The sequence below is a fragment of the Branchiostoma belcheri genome, unplaced genomic scaffold (genome assembly GCF_001625305.1).
Source record: "Branchiostoma belcheri isolate BF01 breed outbred unplaced genomic scaffold, Haploidv18h27 scaffold109, whole genome shotgun sequence".
Classification (NCBI taxonomy): domain Eukaryota; kingdom Metazoa; phylum Chordata; class Leptocardii; order Amphioxiformes; family Branchiostomatidae; genus Branchiostoma; species Branchiostoma belcheri.
In genome coordinates this window covers 17,261-40,355 of record NW_017802480.1, presented here as the reverse complement: position 1 = coordinate 40,355, position 23,095 = coordinate 17,261, and the positions used below count along the sequence as shown (strand labels likewise).

General features: G+C 41.0%; 3 protein-coding genes and 1 long non-coding RNA gene across 7 annotated transcripts; 1 reads left to right on the top strand and 3 right to left on the bottom strand.

Annotated features, from left to right (window-relative positions):
- Nucleotides 1-14: 14 nt before the first annotated feature.
- Nucleotides 15-10,647, bottom strand: LOC109480872 (centrosomal protein of 295 kDa-like). The gene is made up of 18 exons (XM_019783205.1): nt 10,455-10,647; nt 9,862-10,010; nt 8,797-8,892; nt 8,392-8,496; nt 7,919-8,058; nt 7,397-7,475; nt 7,076-7,192; nt 6,663-6,803; nt 6,155-6,238; nt 5,726-5,825; nt 5,087-5,287; nt 3,920-4,174; nt 3,411-3,652; nt 2,250-2,969; nt 1,661-1,849; nt 1,084-1,209; nt 541-732; nt 15-158 (listed from the first exon to the last, which is right to left on the bottom strand). The coding sequence occupies exons 2-18, from the start codon at nt 9,979-9,981 to the stop codon at nt 15-17; spliced, it is 3,051 nt and encodes a 1,016-aa protein (XP_019638764.1). The 5' UTR covers nt 9,982-10,010; nt 10,455-10,647.
- A 179-nt stretch (nt 10,648-10,826) lies between these two features.
- Nucleotides 10,827-14,080, top strand: LOC109481372. 2 transcript variants are annotated; one of them, XR_002140893.1, is made up of 4 exons: nt 10,827-10,884; nt 11,502-11,585; nt 12,687-12,803; nt 13,201-14,080. It is a non-coding gene; the product is annotated as an uncharacterized LOC109481372 (long non-coding RNA). The 2 variants fall into 2 exon arrangements; XR_002140895.1 differs by having other exon boundaries at nt 11,502-11,596.
- Nucleotides 13,196-20,696, bottom strand: LOC109481354 (perlucin-like protein). Of its 3 annotated transcripts, XM_019783903.1 has the most exons (4): nt 20,267-20,696; nt 19,035-19,127; nt 18,283-18,370; nt 13,196-14,690 (listed from the first exon to the last, which is right to left on the bottom strand). In XM_019783903.1, the coding sequence occupies exons 1-4, from the start codon at nt 20,387-20,389 to the stop codon at nt 14,293-14,295; spliced, it is 702 nt and encodes a 233-aa protein (XP_019639462.1). In that variant the 5' UTR covers nt 20,390-20,696; the 3' UTR covers nt 13,196-14,292. The 3 variants fall into 3 exon arrangements, with proteins under 3 accessions (XP_019639462.1, XP_019639471.1, XP_019639478.1); XM_019783912.1 differs by lacking the exons at nt 18,283-18,370; nt 19,035-19,127; nt 20,267-20,696 and adding exons at nt 15,224-15,359; nt 16,109-16,480; XM_019783919.1 differs by lacking the exons at nt 18,283-18,370; nt 19,035-19,127; nt 20,267-20,696 and adding exons at nt 15,224-15,359; nt 15,720-15,854.
- Nucleotides 20,697-21,022: 326 nt separating this feature from the next.
- LOC109480861 (perlucin-like protein) lies at nt 21,023-22,690 on the bottom strand (the record flags this gene model as incomplete). Its single annotated transcript, XM_019783194.1, has 3 exons — nt 21,023-21,586; nt 22,069-22,162; nt 22,601-22,690. Coding segments are annotated over 3 exons (585 nt in total), but the record flags the coding sequence as incomplete, so codon positions are not given.
- Nucleotides 22,691-23,095: the final 405 nt, after the last annotated feature.

Here is a 23,095-nt window from a genome sequence, read left to right as displayed (position 1 = left end):
TAATGTCTTTATGTTTAGATCACATACATTATGTACCTCATTGTATCATCCAGTTCTTGTGCCAGGGCCATACTTCTGGCCATCCTCTCACTGCCTGGGGTGTCCACTTCCTGTATGGTACTCAGCTCATGGGTGGGGCCGCCTCGGAAGTAATGAACCTACATGATCCAGAAAAAAATACTTAAAAGGCAGTAAAAGACACCTAAGCTACACGTTTTTTACTTCTGGATGTTTACACACATGGAATTTGTGGACTGTCTGACTGCCTTAATGGCTACTAGCTACGGGACTGAGAGAGACAGACAGACAGAGAGAGCTTGACTACATGCTTCTAGCATCCATTCCTCTAGCCTGGGAGTTGGGGCCATCAAAAGTTTTTTCAATGAGGCCAAATCAGCCCAACAGCAACAGGGTTGCATAACACAGGCTAGTTTACACATTATAGTCCAGTATAGAAATCTAAGGTAACAAAAATGTATATTATCCTCTATAAAATGTATAACCTCTTGCTGAAAACTTTATTAGATGTATCCCACCCACCTGTCTTGACCATGCCGGTGGAGGTTTCGGTGGGAGGACAGTTTTACGGATGGGTTCCACCATCAGGTCCTCTGTAGCGGAAACTTCAGAATCTGCTTCCAGGAATTCCGGCAATACTTCCCTCTCGTAACCCTCTTTTGGCACGGTGTTGCTGTCCTCTTCCACTGACGTAGAAGCTTCATGTTGAGCTTGCTGGATTTTGAACAGCAACAGATTTACAGATATGACTGTAATCATTCGTAGTAGTAGGAGTAGTAGTAGTAGTAGACAGGTTTATCATCCACAAGTTGATGGGAATAAAAGCATGTTGGAAACCCAAGAGCTGAATTGTACAGAAAATGTTACAATTGAATGTGTCATAAATCGACTGAAATATTATAATAGTTTTTACATATTATATTTGATTACATTAATTAAAAACATTATTTGTCAACAAAATATAGTGATATGAAAATAAAATTTAAAGTAAACTGTCTTAGAATGCAAATTTACTAGGAAAAAATAATTGTTTTCACCAGTTTTGATCACAGTTTGTACAACTACCTGTTGCAAGATGTACAGCTGTTGTTGTTCCTCCAGCTGCCTCTGCTGTTCCTCCATTTGCTGTTCAAGCCACTGCTGTCTCATTCTCATCTCTTCCTCCTGCTTTCTCTGGTGAGCCAACATTTCCTGCAAAAAAAAAAAGTGATAACAGTCCACTGTAACCAAATTGGCTCTCTCCATCAATTCCCTGCTAAAAACACATATCCTGGACATATTCTTTAATTTAAATAGTTGCTCAGGATTTGAACAGGCGCACTGATTGACCAAACCTGAGTGCCTTTATGGTATCATCCAAAGGTTGAATTACTCAATTAGATTACGTGACGACATCCCCAGACAGATAGTGTTGGCCTAGTCTCTTTGGCAGGAAAACATTTTGATGAACAGTGTCATAATTTACTGAGAAATGCTGGTATCTGGGCTGAGTATATCTACTGCAGTACTTGTTTATTTTTTGCTCAAACTAATGGTTAACTGAGACTATTTTTTGCTCAAAAGAGACTAGTTCTTTGGAGTCTCGGAAAAGTCTATAGACTTTTCATTATCAGTTTATACAAGTGAGAATGGGCCAACTTACTTCCTTCTGTTTCCTAACCATCTCCTGTTGCCTGATCAACTCTTCCTTTCTTCTCTGGATGTCTTCGAGTTCACGAGCTTTCTGACTGGTTAAACTTAAAGAGCCTGGCACTCCTGTAGTTGATGGCACTGTTGGCCCCCCTGGCTGCAGTGGAGTCTTCCCTTCACCCCTGACCCCTGAATCAACCAACTGTAAGAGAGAACACAAGACAAAACTGCAGTCAGCCTCCATGTATTTTTGGTTACTAAGTGCACTACTACACTATTTTTGGATTTTGTTGGAACAGATTTGTGTTCTATTTGCGTCACGCGGGTGATTATTTGATTGTTTAATGTATGGATTGGGATGAATAATGACCCGTTTTGACTGTATTTGTGACATTATGGCGTCATAAGGAATGTGGAATGGAGCCTTCTGATTGGTCAATGTCACCCGGCTAGATGGATAGTGGTTATTAAAGGTCACCATGAAAACTGTAAAAATAAAAACACAACAAAAAATTTACAGATGAAATTCAATAGCTTTTGCAGGCCTACACAGCAATTTTTTTTCAATTTTTGCACTAACATATATATGTTATCAATTTTACCTGAGGTTGTCTTATGGCTGAGGATTGGCTTGCCTCAGTTGGCTCTTTGTGTAACCTGCTCTGTGGCACTCCCATAGAACTGGACCAGGGTTCCAGTTTTGGCACAACAACATCCCTGTTGGTTGCATGCGTCTGAGCTGTCCTGCCTGGCTGTCTCTGACTGTGCTGTTCCAGTTTCTGCTGTACCTTCCTGACAGACTCCTGCCTGGCTCGGTACTGTTCCAAAAGCTTCTTCTGATGCCGACGAATAGTGATGAGCTGTTCATCTAGCTGTGGAGGCTGTGGACCAATCACCGACTGTCTTTCATCAGGGACAACAGGCTGTCGACCAATTGTAGGCTTCGTCTCATCTACGCTTGTAGTAGGATGACCAATGGCAGTTTCATGACTAATGGGCACCTGACCAATGGCAAAAGGTGTTGCATCTGGTTTCTGACCAATCGAGGTAGTTCTTTCATTCTCCTGGTGCTGGAGAAGGTTGCGCTCCAGGAATTGCTGTCGCTGACCAATGGAAAAGGGTGTTGCATCTTCTTTTTGACCAATCGTGGAGGTTCTTTCATTCTCCTGATGCTGTACAAGGTTGCGCTCGAGGAATTGCTGGCGCTGTTCGTGAGTAGCACGCTCCTGTTCTAGCTGGTTCAGGAGCTGTCTTCTCTGCTGTTCCAGCTGCTGCATCAAGGTCAGCTGTTCCTGCTTCTGTCGCTCAAGGTCAGCCATCATCTAGGCAGACAGATGCAATTTCAATCAAAGAACAATTAAATGAATGAGAGGGATATAGAGAAAAAATGTATACATGTTTAAATTTTATTGCTTTTTCATCTGAGATTTAGTTTGCAAAGAGAAATTTGCATGCAATTGAGCAATGCTACTACATAGTACTAGACTAAGTATTATTACCATTTTTAATAGAACAGTGTTCTTAAATTTTTGAGCTCTGATAACTGGATAAGCACTGTGTGTACTTTAAAACAAGTTCTTGTATTTTGATTTTGAACATTGCTTCAAGTGAATGATGCCATGCAAGTTAATGATGCCATGCAATATCATTTTAATATCAATACAGCAAAATAAACTTTATGACATAATATTTCTAGCATTGTATCATTCAGCAGTAGAAATACGTGTATTCTGAACTGCACTGTATTCTAATATTGAATCTACCTCCTGGCGTTTGGCAGCCTCAGCTCTGATCCTCTCAGCCTCCTCTCTGGGGTGCAGCAAGGCAGTGCTCCCTGCGACTATGGTGTCTCCTGTGGTGTCCTGGGATGCAGGGGCGCCCCCTGTCCCTGCAGTACCGGTCTGGACCACTTCAGCTGGAGCCTCGGCCCCTTCTCTGTCAGGCTGGGAATCCCCTTCAGCTGGACTGTCCTCCCGCTTTGGAGGGACTTCTTCTGAGGATGAAACTAGGAGAGAGAATTATTGTGTTAAGGGTTACAAGGTGGTCTTATAGGAGGTGAAGGAGGCTATATACATGTACATCAGGGCCCATCACCCTTTACTCAACCGCGACGGGGGCCAACATCGTCTACCAGATACCTTTGACTCAGTGTTGACAGAAAAAAATGTGATAGTCACCTGTTATTTCTTCTACAAATGTGGAAAATCTCAATAGATTGCTGTGTTCATTGTGAAAACAAACTGTTTTAGACCACTGCTTTAGGAGATTAGACAAAATACATGTTTGTATGTTATTGCAACTTTTCCCTTACCTGTGGTTGTTGTCGTAATGCTTCCCTCTTCGATGACATCCTTGGGCTGGGTGTCCCTCTCACTCCCCGAGAGCGGACCCTCCATGTCCACTTCCCGTACAACAGGAAACGGCACCAGCGTACTGGCAGAGTCTGGTTCTGGGGCCTCTTGGGAAGCTCTGGTCACCCACTCATCTCTCTGGGTCTTTATCTTGTCCAACAATCTCTTCAGGTTTGCTGTGGTATTGAAGAGACAGAGTTTCAAACCCCAATTGTCTGCTATACATGCATGGAAGTGGTGCATTCTAGTATTCACAAAGGGCAAACTAGGCTTGTAACAGTAAATATTGCTCCTCAAATGCAGTGGAAGACGAAATTCATTTCATCTCTAACTGTCCATTTTATGACGACATCAGAAATCAATTATTTACCACCGTGTCCAAAATGCTGCCTTACTTCCCCACCATTCCTTACCACAAAAAAACAATTTTACTACTAAAATCAAAGAACCCACATATTATAGAAGAAGTGGGTAAATTCGTCTTCCATTGCCTAAAAAGAAGAAGTCAAACCCAGTAAAACTAGTGTCATGTCATGTTGTAGAATATAGTATAATGTTAGAAGTAGATATATAGTCTCACGTACCACTGTATTTTCTTTCTATGTTGTTTGTAACTGCAATTAGCCCTCGGGCAAGTATTTGCAATAAACTTTCTAAAGCACTTTATATAGTGAACAGTGTCTGTCCCTGGTGCTGAATGACACATCAAATAGTCCAACAAGGCCCTGTCCTTGGTGCTGACGCAGCTACAGTACCCAAAAGTAGTACCTTTGAGGGGGTTATATCCTTCATCTATCATATAGAGAAGTACATGTATCAGACTCTCTTTAGTTATATTTGTCAAATGTTCAAAGTGAACGGTCTGTGTACTATAAACCTATACAAGCTGGATGTGTAAATGTTAGACACAATAAATTAATAAATAATAAACTCATTCATTCATTTGTCGATGAAGGTTAGACATCCAAGTTATGAGACACACAAGAAATTATTGCAAAGTTGTAATGACTTGTTGTAAAACCTATCCAGTTGCTTGAGTATCAATTTCTTGTTTATTCATTCATTTGTTCATTCATTTATTCCCTCACCTTCCCTGCGTACAGGTCTGGCCTCCCTCCCCGGACTTTTCGGGCCCTTCTCTCTCAGACTCTGGGCGGCTCGTGCCACACGGACTTCCTGGGGGGTCTCCTCCCCTGGCCCCACGGACAGGTCCAGCGAGGGGTCCCCACCGGTGGGGGTGGCAGGAGGGGGGTGGGGATCCAGGGCAAGGCTCACGTCTCCGACATAACCTGGGGGGGGGGGAGAATAATCATGTAACTTACATAACAAGGTTCATTGTCTTGTGTTGTTTTGTGTTAATATATATTACAATAATACGATAAAAATTGTTCTGTATTGGGCTGTGCAATGTCACATTGTGTTGTGTTGCAATCTGACACTGTTGTGTTCTATTGCATTGTGCTATCCTATGTTGTTCTGTACTATCCTATGCTATTCTGTGCTATCCTATGCACTGCTGTGCTAGGGTATGTTGTGCTGTCCTGTGCTTCTTGACTTTGTGCTGTGCTATACTGTGAGCATGCAAAGTGCTGCATCATTATATACTGTGCTTCATTTTGCTGTCATAAATTGCAGGCATTCTTTCTTGCCCTACTGGCATAAATAATTAGTTTCCATTGCTTTTTTATTGTCTCCTTGCAGAGATAATTGTAGAAGATGGCTCCTACCAGTTTGTGCCATGTACATGTCTTCAAAAGCTTGCTCCATGTCGTGCTGCCCTTCTTCCTTCAACTCCAACCGTTGGTGGGGGGGCCGGAACAGGTTGGCCTGTAAGAAAGTCGTCACTGTAACTTTCTTCTTCTTCATTTCTGCTTAGACCTTTCTTGCTGGCATTAACAGCAACTTCTATATAAGGTTTTCATGAAAAACATCTCTGATACTTTAAGTTCAACAAACCACTCCACATATTAAGCCTGTTTAAGACTGTCTCTTGCCACGTTATAATCAACATCAAGCCATGTGACAAGAGAAATCGAGAACACTGGGTTGATGAATAGACAGAGTGTACCTCCCCAGAGTAGCTAACATTTTGTTGGGTGTATCGTTGAACACATCTGTCAAAAGTATATAGCATGATTTGAATCATTTCAACTGACCGGCATGCTGGCGATGACCTGACGTCGATGCTGGCGGTCCTGTCGCTGAAGGTCACTGAGGTCATGCAGCAGCTGTTCATGATCCTGGACAGCAATTTGAAAAACAGACCAATTTGTGATAAAAAACAATGATACCTATACCTTGAGGGTACCCTCAGCCTGGAGGATGGTCTTTGCCAGGCTGGTGTGCCGTGTTAGGTGGCCAAACCACCAGAGCTTCCTTCTTCGTGGTTACAAAATAATATTAATACATTCACATACTCAAGTAACATTGGGGGTTCCACAAGGAACCTTCCTGGGACCATTCTTCCTATTGTACATAAACTTGCTTCAATTGTGAGGCTATTTGCCAATGACTGCCAGTTATACATAGAGTTGTCTGCACAGAATGCCACACAACTTACTCCAGAAGACCTAAACATCCTTGAGGAGTTGAAAAGCAAAATGGCTCATGTAGTTTATTCGCTAGATTATGCAATCAACAAAGCAACCATTCCTAGCATCCTACCTTGTCCAGTCTCACACGATGGAGAGCATGTTTATGTCTGAGCCGTGCTTTCTCGGTCTGTTCGTGTTTCACTCTTTTCTCCTGGTCTTCCAGGTCCTGTAATCTCTCAAACTCCTCAACTGCTGCTGTTTTCGCATCGCCCTGGTCAAAAATACATGTATCAGAATATATTATATGTGTATGGCATCGGCAAACAATGTACAAATACAACATGTCATTGTGTATGACAGTTGACACTACACCGCGTGACAAAACATCTTTGTAATCAAAATAAATAGCGACAAGAAATCAGAGATTTAAAACTTCTGGGAGGTATTTTGGTGTTTCATGACAAATATATCATTATATAATTTCCAAGTGTACATGTATAAATACACTATGATAAGAGTTGATGTTTTGGAATTTCTACCTACCTGTTCCTGTTCCTCAGCCTTCTCTGCATACCCAGTTGGCATGTGGAAGTGTGTTGTGGAGAGGGCGTCTGCATCTGTAAACCTCACAGGACGACCAAGCTGCTTCAGGTCTATGTCCTGTACAAAAACAACATATGGTAGCTACAGACCTACCATTGAGCAAATAAAATCCACATACACCTACATGTACACGTACATGTATATATAAACCTGGTACAAAGACCAGTGCAGGTTAGGTGCTGGTAGACATCCAGGCTTATTTCTCTACTAGTAACTGTACTTATGTAGTATGAAACTGTTTTATATGTGACCAGGACATACCTGTAAAGGATCAGGTTTGGGAGGGGGGAGGCTGGCGATGTGAGCCGCTCGCTCCTTCTCCTCCTCAAGGGCTGCTTTCCTATAAGACATGAAAGTTTAACAGAATGTGCTCAAAAAAATAGAAGTGGCTGTACCTTAGCAAAGATGATACCGGTACTGCACTTTTGTGCTACAATGTACCTCAGCTTGGACCTTTAATTTTTTTTTAAACGAAGTGGTTCAATGCAGGGCCTATACGACCACTTCTCGGCATTGAACTAGAAATATGTTCCTTCTTTTAAAATTCAACTGATGATTAATAATCATCATTTGAATCATAAACCAGCCTATAGTGTGTTGACTTCATAGCTCCTATGCTACAAAATGTAGCATTTGGGTCTCTCACAGGATGCATAAACCTGTTTTTCTTTTCTTTTTTTTTTAGCTGCCTGCTTAATTGATATTCTGCTAAAATCTGAGAATCAACCAAATCAAATTGGTATGGCTTTATTTACATAAGGAGGGTGATCATAGATATCATACCGTGCGACAATGTGAGCGTTCTCTTGTTGCTCCTTCTGTTCCCTGAGCACCCGTAAAGCCCTGACAGCTTTCACATGTCTCTCATCTGCCTTCCTCTGGTCCTCCACAGCCATGGCAAACCTAAGGTCATAGTCTGGCACCTAAATGGTAAGGATAGTATCAAGACATCACTTTTTAAGACATCATGTACGTGTTTGAACCATTCTTTAAAAATTGGCCACTTTTCACTGTGGTCATGATGAGGGAAGAGGTAAGGATGAGACAAATATCTGAAGAAGACTGGAGTCTTATAATAAAGTATGTTGTAAAACAGTCCCTTTTTGCATGTGTTGTGGATTTCTAAAAAAATAAATTTCACACATTTCCAGAAGTATTGGAGGCCCATTTCCTGTGTCTGATATGACCACTTGTCATTCATCTCTACACACATGCTGTCAACCCACTCTGTCTCAGCCACCAAAAACAATTCTTACATTTTCTTTGGCCTCCTGGTGTGCTTGCCCCACTTTCTTGACACTGCTGTCATACAGGTTCTGTAGGGACTTCTGTTTCTCCTGTTGTTCCTGTTGCCATTCTTCCTGCAGAGACAATTTATTCAGGTACATTAGTCATTGTATCATGTGGTTAAATGATCATAGAGTTTAAAATATTACTTAGTAATAAAACCCAATTTACATTGAACTGAACAAATTTGATAAGTACACACACACACACAGTATTACATGTAATAGCCATTGATTGATTGCAATTAATAAATGACAACCTAGTCATACCTAGGCATACTGTGTGTATACAGGGAAATACTTGTAATGTAACTGTACATGTGTAATTAAGGGCTCTTTATGGGTAAAAATGATGACTGTGCAGGAGTAACAAACCTTGAGTTCTGCTGCTATCTTGCTGATCTGCTGTTCCTTTCTATCCTTGACGTCTTTCCTCACCTGACTAGCAAATGCCTTCTCCTGCTCTCGAACCTTAAAAATCAATGATGAAAAGTTTTGCAAACAAGACAACAATTCAAGCTTCCAAACATATACAGAAGTGGAAAAGTCCTTATTACTACTAGTATGCCACAGTTGAAAAGGTTGTTACTTGCTTATGATCTAGACCTTTGACTTCATGTCATTCTGCCTGTTCAATCTTTCGCCCATCCATGTGCTGTCAACCTACTCTGTCCAGTTACCAGACACACGAACCCACAGTTCATCCACCAAAAACAATACTTTCATACCCAGAAGTAAACGTTACAAATGGGTTAAGATTTGGTCACAGAACAAACATAGCCGGTAGCCTGGTTGCCATCTGTTTGTGTACCAGCAACTGCAACCCCGAAAGATTTGAAGTTGCTGTTACAAATAGGATGGCACCCAGGCTATCCAGGTTTCCGGCCCTCCCATGCATGTCTACTTAACTCTCAATTGTTATATTTAATTTTATTTCTTCTTCTTCCCTTTACGCGCTAACCTCACTAGTTTGAGGGCTCCAGCACGGTGGGGGTAGGGGTTTTTGATAGGGGTGGTCGCAAATGTATAATATAAATGTATATGTAAATGTATATATATGTTGTGGTATATGTGTTGTGGTCTGCAGCTCCTCAATAGGCAGGGGCGCCACTTCCTGTCCGCCACCCAAAGCAGGGTTGCGGTTAATCTCCAAGCAGATCCCTCTCTGTGGCAAAAAGACAGTATCAAATTGGCCAGGCAGTATCCATTAGCCAGAGAAGCTCCGCGGCCACCGACGGGTGGGGATCAGGACAAAAAAAACGGCCATATATAAAAAGGTAACGATCATTCCCCACAACCTCTGCTTGGAGAGTAGGTGGCGGTGAGTACCCGTAACTGATGTTCAGAACTACATATTGTTTTTTTGTGAGTGCTTAACAATAAACAAACAAACAAACAATTACCACCAGTATGAATGATTGTTTTTCCTAAGTACTGTACCTGTTGCAGCCTAAGTTTCCTCCTTCTCTCCTTTTCCTCCTGTATCAGTCTGGCCTCCTCATTTGGACTGAGCCTCAGCAGCCGTCGGGCTACTTTACGCTTCACCTTGGACTGTTGCATGTCTGCAGGTCTTAGTATTCTCACCTATACTGAAGGGGAAACAGTAAATATAACGTTACATATGTACTATAGCAATTTATAGCTACTAACAGCTACTAACTATATTAAATATTACTAGTACATATTGTAACTTTCACAAGAATTTTTACCTGAGGCTATTGATCTAGGATGATCCTGTCAATAGTGGAAAAATTTGCGCTATAAATTTTGACAGGATCATCCTGTCAATAACACAACAGAACAAACTGCACTATTGACAGGACGATCCTGTCAATAACAGAAAAAAATGCACTATTGACAGGATTATCCTTATTGACAGGATTCTACTTCCTCTAAAAAGACACATATGTCCTATCGTCACCTTTAACGTTGGATAATCGAAGCTCATTTGACAACATGGAGGGGGGCGGTTTTACCATATCTTCGATAACTGAAGTGACAGTAAAATTATGTAAGCTTCTCTGTGATCTTACCTTATAAAACCGCAATCTTTCCCGTTCTCGGCATACTCAGGAGATAAAATAATTGACATTTGATAGAGAAATTCACAAAACAACGTCCATTTTCGTCGCGGATTGTTGTAACGAAAACGTTGGTTTCAAAATGGCGTTTCAAAACACCCGCTTTTGATTTTACGACATTTTTCAGTCGTAAATGTCCTTTGGGCCTAAACATCTGAGTAGGTTCATTTTTACTATAACCTTAAGAAGTATACATGTGTTACGAATGTTATGTGGTATGATTTGTTTGAAAACTGAGGAAACTTGAGACAAATAGGGCATTTTTTCGCCTCGGATTGCTGAATTTGTTGTTGTTTATTTCGACCGGTTTACGGCAGTATTTCCCACTATTCTGTGCGCAGTGCAGACAAATTTTGTCGTCAGCAAGTTTGGGGAAGACTTGGTGAGTTTCACAAGTTAGTTTTCACAAATGAACGTAACATGTGTCACAGAAAGGTTGTCCAGCTGTTATTGACTGCATAAAGATTCTCATTATGAAGCAAATTAGGTTCACAAGTTCTTTAAGTCTAGAAAAACAAACGACATACACTTAGCAATAGGGAGGGGGGCTGAGCAATATGAAACTTTAGCCTTGGTTTTAGCCATGTTAGCATATGGTTTGTAAATTCTGTTATATGAGGGCGTAGAAATGATATTGTTTTGTACATACAGAGCCTACTAATGCTTGCCAATATGGAACCAATGTGTAAAGTAGCATACATGTATTCAACATGTTACATACTACATGACATATGAATTGGGTAAGTTTATAGCAGTAAATGTTATGTCAATTTCCCCCCAAACATATTTCCCCCAAATCGCATACCAACATGTAGATATGCACATATTGTGCTTTTCTTTATTCCTATTTTGTATGCAAGCAGTTACTGACTTTCACATTTATATTATTTGTGTTATAATATGCTAATCACTGTAACTATAATTTGAAATGTTATAGGAAGTTAAGAACTACATATCCAGTTATCTCACTGTATTTTCATTTTGTTTCCATATTTCCAGACCATGATGTGCTGACAGAGCAACTTTGCAAGACAGCAAAGAAATTGATTTATCCAAAAGGGTGACAACTCACATATTAATATAGTGAGTCACAGGTGACATTACTGTAATGGCTATGATCTAACATAACATTACATTTATATCTATGTGGAAAAGTTTAACTGTTCTTCAGCTGAAGAAAATTGGACCCACTTGAATTTTCAACTGACTCAGTCTTCCTCTGCAAGCTACATTTTGTATAGCGGCTTTTGTATATATTATATAGTATATGACCCAATCTGGATACATATGCGTATCTCCAAGCAGATCTTTTAGTGGTTGCAGACAATATCAAATTTGCCAGGCAATAGTCATTTGCCAGACAGTATCCAATACTGCCACCTTGGGTTGTTGTTGTTTTTGTTCTTTTTTGTCCTTTTTCTTTAATTATGGGTTCACCACACCACGAAGTGGTGTGGTGAAACCATATTGCTTTTTCTGATGTTTCTTCTCCTTCTCCTTCTCCTCCTCCTCCTCCTCCTGCCATATCTTTAAATGGATTCAGCTTCTTCATTTTAGGGCCTAAGGTCCTGAAATTTGGTATGGAGGTACAGTGGGCAAATACCCCTAGGCGTTTTTTAAATTATTGTGATACAGGCTTTTAGAATGGTTTTATTTGAGTTTTTTGGCTGTGTTATAGCAAATGTATTACTGTGTTAGTCTGCCTTGTTTACCACGTTTGGGCATGAGTCATCAGAATGGAATGCAGGGCATCAACCAATAGGCATGCAGCTTTCCTCTATACTTCTTGCTGATTGGCTGTTGGGATTTAACTTGATTAACACTTGCACAGAAGCATTTCCATACTGACAGTATGTCTGTATTCAAGTGTTTTGGTAGGTATTTCAAGCTTTCCTGCTCCAGCATTGGAATGCCGGGCATGGACGTTTTTTTTTTATTTTGAAAATCAACAGTTTGCATTATGCAATTAAAAATCCTAACCAATAAAGTAGGGAATAGCTATCCAACTGTTGTTTTAGTTGTATTTTACTTCATATTATAGTTATATCAATGTAAATCATTGTTTTCCCTTGTGTTTCCCATTCTTTCCCTGCCATGTCGTAAAATGTGGTGAACCCATCGCTGTATTTGCTCCAAAGCAAATATTGGCCTTTCTAGTTTGTGTATAATTTTTCCCCATTGCAGGATTACTGTGCAGGATAGGAATAATAAAGAATGAGGCAGCTGAAGGGAAAAGCAAAGAAAGAAACCCGGAGGGACAAAGAGGAGAGGAAACAAACATTCCACGAGGCCAGGAATCAGGTAAATAGACTGGTGTATCAGCATGCAAAATACCTGGTTGCCCTGTTGCCCCGGGCAACCAAATTTTATTTGTATAAAATGTATCTGCTTTGTGAAACCTTTACGTTTAGGTGTGGTTGTGTGGCGCAACGGAAGAGTGCGCGACTCGGAATCAAGAGGTCTCGGGTTCGAGTCCTGACATGCCACTGATCTTGTGCCCTTGGGAAAGGCGCTTTACACGAATTTCCCCACTAGACTCAAGTGAAAATGAGTATTGTCTGCCTCTGTTCCACGTGTATTGCACTGTTGCGATTTCAATTAAATCAAAATCAAACCTTTACTTTCTAGTTTTCTATACATGTGTGTTTTCTTCAAAATGAAAGAACATTTTGTCAAGTATGTTTTTTACATTCCACAGGTGGTGACAATTGTGCTACCAGTGCTCGGAGCTATTGTCCTGCTCATCACACTTTTTGTCTACGTGAACACCAGGCCAAAGGCTTGAGCCAGAAGGCCTTTTGCTTCTTGCCATGCGTGAAGACCATCACATTTACCACATAGTGTGGAAATGCTGCTTTTTTTTGTGACTAGAGAGTAGAGACTATAGGCTGGGGTTTTGTGATTTGGGGAGCACACAAGATATTAAAGAGTCCAGTACTATACTGTAAATGCAGAGGGAACTTTCACAGGGGTTTTATTTTTGCGAACTCTCAACTGCAAATGTATTACTAGTACAAAATGTACTACAAAATTTTACTATAGAAATCTGTACTACAGAATTGTTTCAACAGCAAATTCAAAACATTGGTCAAAACATTTTTCCCTCCTTCCATGAAATATAACCAACACAAAATTAAAAACATCTACAGTGATTTTACTAATAGTCAGTAATGTCAAGTACAGGAGTTACGTCTGTAAAAAAGGGACAAAAGTACATGTATCAAGAACATGAGATTTTTAAAGCATCTTGAGATTGACCACAAGAGGCATTTTACCCAAACAATCTTGCCAGGAATAAACCCTATAAACCAGTCAGTTCTATTTTCAAGAGACAGTCAGTGCAGGCAACAAAAGCCTTATTAGGCTAAATTTACCAAGGCAGAGTTCAAACTACAATAAGGTATAACCATTTCATACACCAGAACTTTTTTTATATATGATACTTGGCTAGATTTACTGCCATTACATGTTAACTGTGTCATACATGTAGCATACTAGTACATGTAAATGCTGTTGTGCCATGGAACATAAAGGCAGGGGGCCATTATGAAATAAACCTTATTTTCTCATCTTGTGAATCTATGGATAGTGCTTGAGAGTAAAATATATTGTACAATATGTCAGTTTTGTGGGTTTGCTACAATATTACTACTTTATTGAAATATTGCTACTATATTGCTACTATATTACTACACAGTCTATGGCAGACTGTACAGGTGACATTTGTGCCAAAAGCCCATGCCGTATTTGTTACATGTAATTTGTCACAACACTGTATAGTAGCTATGGTCTAGCCACGGATTTCACAGATGTAGTTGTAAGACCTGGAACATGGACCGTCATTCCAGCGGTAGTTCTTAGATGGGAAGATGTGAGCACAGTTTTCCCCTCTGCCACCGTTTGGTTCACCTGTTCCCCAGATTCCTTGACCAAGAAGCAAGGTGCCGTCGTCCCAAACCCACAGTCCCTCAGTCGCCAGGTCACTCAGTCCGATCCAGGTGTTTCGATGAGTTGTAGAGCTCACGTGATTGGCCAGGAAGTTGTGGGTATCCTCATCCTTCACTGTTGCTAGGATACCGCCCTCTCCATGACAAGTATCCCGTGCCTCGCTGTACGGTTTCTTGTCAGTTGAGAACCGGTAACAGGTCCTGTTAAACTTCTGGTAGTCAGCAGGGCAAGAGACTGGTTCTGTTGTGTTAAGAGAAAATATTACTAGTATTACCCAGTACTCTTTGTTGTTTTGTTGCAGTTAGTTTCAACATAACAAATTGAAAACTTTACGAATTTGTAACCGAACATGTATTTCAAGATGACCTCTGAATATTTTTCTATGCCATCATTACACAAGCCTTGTAGCTTTGTTTCTCAATCAAACTTTTTTTCTATCGTCACTTAAGTATTTTATCCACCACTACATTCTGTGACGCAACAAAATGCTTGGACGTAACTGTCAATAAAATTTGATACCCTTGGTGGCAGCATTTAAGAACATGCTGCAATAATCCACTACGGAATTGATCAGGACTGGACATAAGATAGAGACGATGATGTAACTAGTGTAAGTTCTGAAAGTACGTACTCTCCCATAATGAAATTGCAATACGTTAATCTTGTAGCTATTGTGTTATCGGGACCCCTGGTCTCTCCCACCTTGAACACTTGAAAAGCGACCACGGCCGAAGTGTAATCTTTCAAGGCTAAATAAAGGTCGCAAAAAATACCTGTGTTAGTAGTAATATGTCCGTCGGACATATTACTACTTGTGTTGCTAATGCTCTCCTCAAGCTGTGCGACTCGCTTCTTCAGATTTTCAGTGATGTTCCTCTGTTCAGCCAATAGACGAGACAGGCGACTGATCTGAAAAATAATTCCAATCGTTCTGCCTTCAAAATGTCTGATGTTTTGACCTTTATGCTTAAGCTTGTCTTTCCCACCCACGTGCTATCAACCTACCGGTACTTTGTCCAGACAAACAGACACATGAACTCACAGCTCAGCCAACCAAAACAATACTGACGTTCCGGAAGTAATGGCAGGGATATGGTTATAGCTGACGGCAGGGGACTTTCGTTTTTTCTGCTCATTTGTTCCGTCTTCTGATGAATCAGATATATTGGATCCTATCTTAAAAGCGTCTTACTAGCTTCTACAATAGTGATAGACTATTCTGTACCCACCACTTATGTGTGCGTGCGCAATTCAAGTGTAAAACGGTACCTCAGAACTATCCGAGTCGTTCTGAAGCCGTGAAATCTGCACCTGTTGAGCGATCAGCATCGCCTGGATGTCCTCTAGTTGCTGTAATTTCCAGAAACAAGACATGGGTTGACAGAGACTGGATACCAGGCTACTTCCTCATACGCAATGCGCGAAAATGGCGCACCCGGAAACGAATTCATAAAAAATCACCAGAGTCTAACCATGCTTTCAAAAAATTTACCTTAAATTTTCATGTAACGTTAGCTTCAACGTATTAATAGCTTTTCTTCCTCGTGAAATGTCGTAAAGCCGTACAAAGACTCTTTACAGGCTTACAGCTTGTAGATACTTATAACTGTCAATCATGAAGAAATTACAAGACGGCCAAACAAACAAAAAATACATACCCCGTCGGAGTTGCATGTCTGGGTCCCAACGTTCACAACTGGGCTGCAGACACACTTCTCGTCAGGTCCACGGTAATCAAGTGTTGGTTGTCCCTTACACTCCACGGCAAAAAGTACCAGAAGCATATAGATCAGAGACATTGTTGGAAGCCTGCTAGACAGTACACTTACTTTTCAAGACACTTCAAGGAAGTAGGCTAGCTTCGTGTAGATCTCTAGTACTACCCGACGGTTGTGGGTACGTATACCCTGTTGTTTTGAATTTTCTTTAGCCAACGATCCATGTCCCTGACATGTGATACCTTTTCACGTTGCGCAGCTCCAGTCAGCTATCAGGTAAAGCCTACGTCACGTACATGGCAGCAAGACATTACTGAGAGAAGACAAGAATACTGCTTTTTTTGTGACTACAGACTATAGGCTGGGGTTTGGTTGGTTGAGGAGCACACAAGATAGAGTCAAGTACTATACTGTAAAGAGAGACATTTTCATGTTTTTTTTCATGTTTTTTTTGTGTTCGGAGTGACTTCGCCATTGCAAGTTGTATTACAACTGTACTTCACAATTGTTTCAACCACTGTGAAAACCCTTTTTTTCTCCTACCACGATAAATGACCACAACAAAATTAAAGGAATGTACAGTGACTTTATTGTTGGTGAGTAATGTCAAGTACAGGAGTTACGTCTGTAAATAAGGCAAAAGACACATGTATTAAGAACATGAGATTTTTAGAAGCATTGAGATTGACCACGAGACCACAATTTACCCAAACAATCTTGCTAGGCATAAACACTATAAACCAGTCAGTTCTATTTTCAAGAAACAGTCAATGCAGGCAACACAAGCCTTAGGGTAAATCTACCAATGAAGACAGACTTCAAGGTATGATTATTTCATACACCAGAACTTTTTTATATATGATACTTGGCAAGATTTAATGCCAATACATGTATATGTTAACTGTGTCATACGTGTATCATAAATGTAAATGCTGTTGTGCCATGGAACATAAAGGCAGGGGGCCATTATGAAATAAACCTTATTTTCTCATCTTGTGAATCCATGGATAGCGCTTGAAGAGAAAAATACATTGTATGAAATATGTCAGAGTAAAATTACGTGGGTTTGCTACTATATTACTACACAATCTATATTGTAGATTATATACACTCAGGTGAGACTTGTGCCAAACGCTTGTGCCATTTTCGTTACAAGTTGTCACAACACTGTTGTCTTCAGTTGTCTACAGGTACTTGTAGTATTATAGTAGCTATATTCTACAGGCCTACAGTACAATTACGTGGGCTTGCTACTATGTATTGCTACTAGCAAGATTTGTCCCAAAAGTCCTTGCCATATTCGTTACAAGTTGTCACAACACTGTTGTTTTCAGTTGTACATGTAGTCTATAGGTAGTGCTATATACTAGAAGTAGCTATGGCCTAGCCACGGATTTCACAGATGTAGTAGTAAGAGCTGGGACATCTACTGTCGTTCCAGCGGTAGTCCTTAATTGGGTAGATGTGAGCACAGTTTTCGACTGTGCCACCGTTTGGTTCATCGGTTCCCCAGATCCCTTGACCAAGAAGCAAGGTGCCGTCGTCCCAAACCCACAGTTCCTCAGTCACCAGGTCAGTCAGTCCAATCCAGGTGTGTTGTTGAGTTGTAGCTCTCACGTGATTGGCCAGGAAGTTGTGGGTCTCCTCATCCTTTGCTGTTGCTAGGATACCGCCCTCTCCACGACAAGTATCCCGTGCCTCGCTGTACGGTTTGCGGTCAGTGGAGAACCGGTAACAGGCCCTGTTAAACTTTTGGTATCCAGCAGGGCAAGAGACTGGTGGGTTAAGAGAAAATATTACTAGTATTACCCTTTGTTGTTTTGTCGCAGTTTGTTCCAACTTAGCCTGTTAAACCCAAGCTCTGGGGGGGCTCCCTACATAACTAGGGAGCCGGTGAAAAGCGAGGTTCAGACAGGCTATTTCCAACTCAACACATTGAAAACTTTCCGAATTTGGAACCGAACTGGTATTTCAAGATGACCTCTGAATACTTCTTTCCATGTCATCATATATAAATTTACACAAGCCTTATAGACCCTTCACTAAGTATTTCGTCCACCTCTACGTTCGATGACACACAGCAAAATGCTTAGATGTATATGAAATTTTTATACCTGTGATCTCCTCAAGCTGTGTGACTCGCTCCTTCAGATTTTCTGTGATGTTCCTCTGTTCAGCCAATAGATCAGACAGGCGACTGATCTGCAAAATAAGTCGTTCCTACTTCATATCCAATTATAACAAGTGGCGGCATTAATATAAGTTGAGTGTGCCATCACCACGTCTTGTGATTGCATGTTGGAATATATAAAAAGAAAAACAAGAAACCATAGGTTTCAGACTTGTAGGATGCATGTCACATTTTTTACTTTTGAATTGCAGTTTTATCTCATTTCCTGTGACGTTTTGACCTTTATTGTGCTTGTCTTTCTTCCCCACCTATGTGTTATCAACCTACTCTCAAGTTTACCCCCATTTCCTCCTCTTGACCTGTCATTTTGCCTGTCAATCTCTCCCAACCCACATGCTGTCAACCTACTTTGTCCAGACAGACACATATCATTTATTCGGTCTTTTCATGTTATACAGTATATTTCATGTTATCTTTAAAGCACCTTGCACCCCCACACAAGTAGATAATTTATTCATCAACACATAGCAATAGCGAACCGTGTGGTGCTGTACTCAAGTTTCTAAACTTATTCTAACAGCGCCACAAAACAAAATACAATTAACAGAGATCATTCTGCACCAACCACTTAGGTTGCATTTCATATTCAGTACACGTGCACTTGTCAGATAGGCAGTCATGTCAGCAAAGATTCCGTAAACGTTAAGCTTGACGAGACAAATTAAGGACGTTAACCTCTGAGTCACATGTACAACTTTCCGAGTCCTTCTGGAGTCGCATGATCTGCACCTGTTGGGCGATCAGCATGGCCTGGATATCAGCAAGTTGCTGTAATTTCCGGAAACAAGACATGGGTTAGTTTAAAGCAGCATCGCAGTCTGCAATGGGGACCTCGAGTAGCTATAGCCTCTACCAGGCTTCGAGAGGCGGCTGGAAAGTGTAGAAATTGGCCAAATAGGATGATACAGCATGCCAGGAGAATTGGTCCGCGGTAAGCTTGAACGGTTTGCCGCTCCGCGAGTGGACCAACTCCCCTGGCATATCATCTGACTATTTGGCCAATTTCTCTTCTTTCCAGCCTGGTAGAGGCTAACCTTGGTGGGATATTTGCGACGTGTGTTCATAATGTTTGCGACCTGTCCCGGAAATCTTTCATATGGGTGTGTCTCTCAACGTCAAAATTTCAGATTTGGGGATTTTCAATTTAGCATATGTTTATGGGTATCATCAGCACTAAAAAAATAAGAATATGCATGTTCCTGGCATTATTACGATTTTTGCTGTTTTTAACATGCGTCGCAAAGGCATGGCGGCATGAGAACGCAATCAGGCCGACATTACTGTAGTCTTTTCTTCCTCATACGTAGTAAGTTCAAAAATGGCGCACCCGGAAATGGTGTTATACACTGTCGACGAACGTCGTAAGGAATTTGCTAAATATTAAAAAGTCGCCGAATTGCAAAATCGCTAGAGAGTCGATTGTAGTTTTTTTTTTTTCTCCAGGAATCCTACCCTATCAAATGTGACGGGGATCGGTGACCAGGCTTGAAAATATCAAGCCTCTGAGGACACTGGTTGTACTTTCGAAAAATTTGAGTCCCAGGCTCGTCGGCAGACTGAATTTTTGTTTTATGTGACGCCACTTTTAGGACCAACGAAAGCCAGAATTTTTGATAAGGAATCAGCACAAGGCCGCGGCTTCCGCCGACAGTATGCTTCGTTTCTCCAGAAATTCACATTCTACCAAGGGAAGTAATTAACAGGACCGAAAAGGTTACGAAGTCAACATTTGATCAATAAGCATGTATAATGCTTCTAATCCAGTGAAATAACACTTCTAGTCCAGTGAAATGTCGTACAAGAGCCGTTCAATGACCTTTAACAGCTTCTGAGGTTGTAGAAACTTGTAACTGTCGATCACGAAGAAATTACAAGACGGCCAAAGAAAACAAATTTTAACTACATACCCCGTGCCCAACGTTTGCGACTGGACTGCACACCCACTTGTCTGCCGAGCCGTGGCAACCGACTGCTGGTTGCCCCTTACACTCCACGGCAAAAAGTACCAGAAGCATATAGATCAGAGACATTGCAAGGAATTCTGCTAGACTATGCTCTTGTACAACAACCTTATTTTTCAAGACACTTCAAGGAAGTGTAACTTAGTAGGTCTAGTTCCGTGTAGATTCTGCCCGAGGGTTGTGAGAGCACGTACATGTTCTGAATTCTTTATGCAATCCTTGAAATTTAAATTTGCATACCTTTTCAGTTTGTGCAGCTCTGGCCAGGTAAAGCCTACGTCACTTACATGCCCGCAAGGTATTTTTTCGCGCGGCGATAACGCTGTATTTTGTAGGTTACCCATAGGTCACCTCACTTGCCTTGCCTGCTATATGAATCTCTGGTGCCTTATGGAATCCAGTGGTGAAATTAGAAGACTTAGAAGACATTAGAAGACTTACGTCTATAAAAAAAGTAAAAGTATCGAGGACATTAGAATTTTTATAAAGCATTTCGAGATTGACCACTTTACCTGAACAATCTTGCCAGGCATATACCCTATAGACCAGTGAGCTCTATTTTCAAACGACAGTCAATGCAGGCAACACAAGCCTTATCAATATTAGGCTAATTTAGCAAGACTCCAGAACGTTTTACATATGATACTTGACTAGATTAAATGCCAATATATGTGTTAACTGTGTCATACATGCATAATAAATATTGTTGTGCCAAGTGCCATGCCATTGTGCATAAAGGCAGGGGGCCATTATAAACCTTATTTTCTCATCTTGTGAATCTATGGATAGTGCTTAAGAGAAAAATGTCAAAACACTGTTGTCTTCAGTTGTCTACAGGTACATGAAGTACTATAGTAGCTATGGTCTAGCCACGGATTTCACAGATGTAGTAGTAAGAGCTGGGGCATGTACTGTCGTTCCACCGGTAGTCCTTAGATGGGTAGATGTGAGCACAGTTTTCCCTTGTGCCACCGTTTGGCTCGTTTGTTCCCCAGATTCCTTCACCAACCAACAAAGTGCCGTCGTCCCAAACCCAGAGCCCTTCATTCTCCAGGTCACTCAGTCCAATCCAGGTGTTTTGTTTAGTTGTATTTCTCACGTGATTGGCCAGGAAGTTGTGGGTCTCGTTGTTCTTCGCTGTTGCTAGATGGCCACCTTCTTCGTGACAGATCGCTTGTGACTCGTTGTACGGTTTCTGGTCGATGGAGAAGCGGTAACAGTTCCCGTTGAACAGCCAGTAACGTGCTGGACAAGTTACGGCACCGTCTGTTGCGATAAGAATACTAAATATAAGTTGTAGCATTATTTAGTTCATATCAGTCGGTAAAAAGCACCATAAAACAATTGAACTATCCTTCAACTCAAAATATGGACTCGTCAGAATTTTTTTACTGAATCAGTCTTCAGCTATCTGACCCAATCTCACAAAACATGTGACGTCAGTGATGGGATATTCGGGTTGATTGATATCGACTTCTAACAACCTTCGACCCATTGTTCGTTAAGTCACTGTCCTTAGCGATTAGGCCAGTAACCGACTTAGTCAAAAATTTCGTCGAGTCAGACGGTTCAATTTTGCCAGAAATAAATGGTTGTGTCCATCAGAAAAACTCTTTGTTTAATACCTTGAAACTATCCCTGCCTTTGCTCTTTGTTCACTGTAGAAAAATGTAGTTATATGAAATTGAAAGTTTTATACTTGAAGCAGAGCAACACACAAGAAATGCGACGAAGTACAGAAACGATACCAGTGGTCCTGATCCTCTCCTCAAGCTGAGCAACTCGGTTCTTCAGACTGTCTGTGATCTTCTTCTGTTCAGCTAATAGGTTCAACAGGTGAATCTGAAAAAAAAGCAGTCCATTCATTCATTCTTTCATTCAGTCAGTCCCATAGCTCGGAAACACAGTCCGAATAACAGATAAACACATAATATTTACTTCTGGGTACAGTAGTATTGCTGGGTGGCTGAGGTTTGCTTCTCTAGACGGTAAGTTGGCAGCATGTGGGTGCTGGATTGATTGGTAGAATGACAGAAGGTCAGACTCAGGAAGTGGCTTTGGCAGCATTCGACATGTGGGAATATTCAGAAAGCAAAGGATTTCATCTGGGAATGCTTTCTGTAATTAAATAAAGTCCTAAATGTTTGACTTTATGTTATATGCATGTATTATATGTTACAACTATTGGGCAGCTTTCAATGGGCCAGTCATAGCTAGAGCTAGATATATCCCCCTTTTTTGTATGTTCATTTGCAACAATAATCATTAAGGAGACCTTACCTCAGCACTTTGGGAGTCGTTTTGAAGTCGTGTGATCTGTGCCTGTTGAGCTATCAGCACAGTTTGAACGTCTGCAACCTGCTGTAATTGTCAGAAATTTGGCATGAATAAGGAGGTCGCATACCCAGTGTCAAAGTGAAGATCCTAGAGAAGTAAACAATTTGCGTCAGACCTTGCTTTATACTTATCCAGACGTATTTGTTTACGTCTCTGAAGGGGTCTTAACCTAAACATAATGAATCGTACTGCGCATGCATCTCATTGTTGATAGCTTGTGTTCTCATCATAAGCATCTACGTCAACACAAGTCTGGGCTGTCTAGATCTTGAGTTCGCATGAAGGAAATTTGTAGGTAACCGACATGGAAAAGGCACTTCACACCACGTTCTTTTCTGTACCGTGAAGTGACACCCACCAGACCTTTCGGCTAATCGTTGATACTGTGCCAAAACACTGAAGAGGACACAGACGGATTTGGTGTCGCCGATATGCCCA

Excerpts from the sequence above, each read along its gene's own strand:
- LOC109480872 (XM_019783205.1), bottom strand. The coding sequence starts at position 9,981 with ATGCAACAGTCCAAGGTGAAGCGTAAAGTAGCCCGACGGCTGCTGAGG. Across the intron at positions 6,239-6,662 it reads ATCGTGTGAGACTGGACAAG|GATCATGAACAGCTGCTGCA; the intron begins GTAGGATGCTAG and ends ATTGCTGTCCAG. Across the intron at positions 5,826-6,154 it reads AGGTCATCGCCAGCATGCCG|GCCAACCTGTTCCGGCCCCC; the intron begins GTCAGTTGAAAT and ends ACTTTCTTACAG.
- LOC109481354 (XM_019783903.1), bottom strand. The coding sequence starts at position 20,389 with ATGTCTCTGATCTATATGCTTCTGGTACTTTTTGCCGTGGAGTGTAAG. Across the intron at positions 18,371-19,034 it reads GTTGTACATGTGACTCAGAG|ATCAGTCGCCTGTCTGATCT; the intron begins GTTAACGTCCTT and ends CTTATTTTGCAG. Across the intron at positions 14,691-18,282 it reads ACAGCTTGAGGAGATCACAG|AACCAGTCTCTTGCCCTGCT; the intron begins GTATAAAAATTT and ends TTAACACAACAG.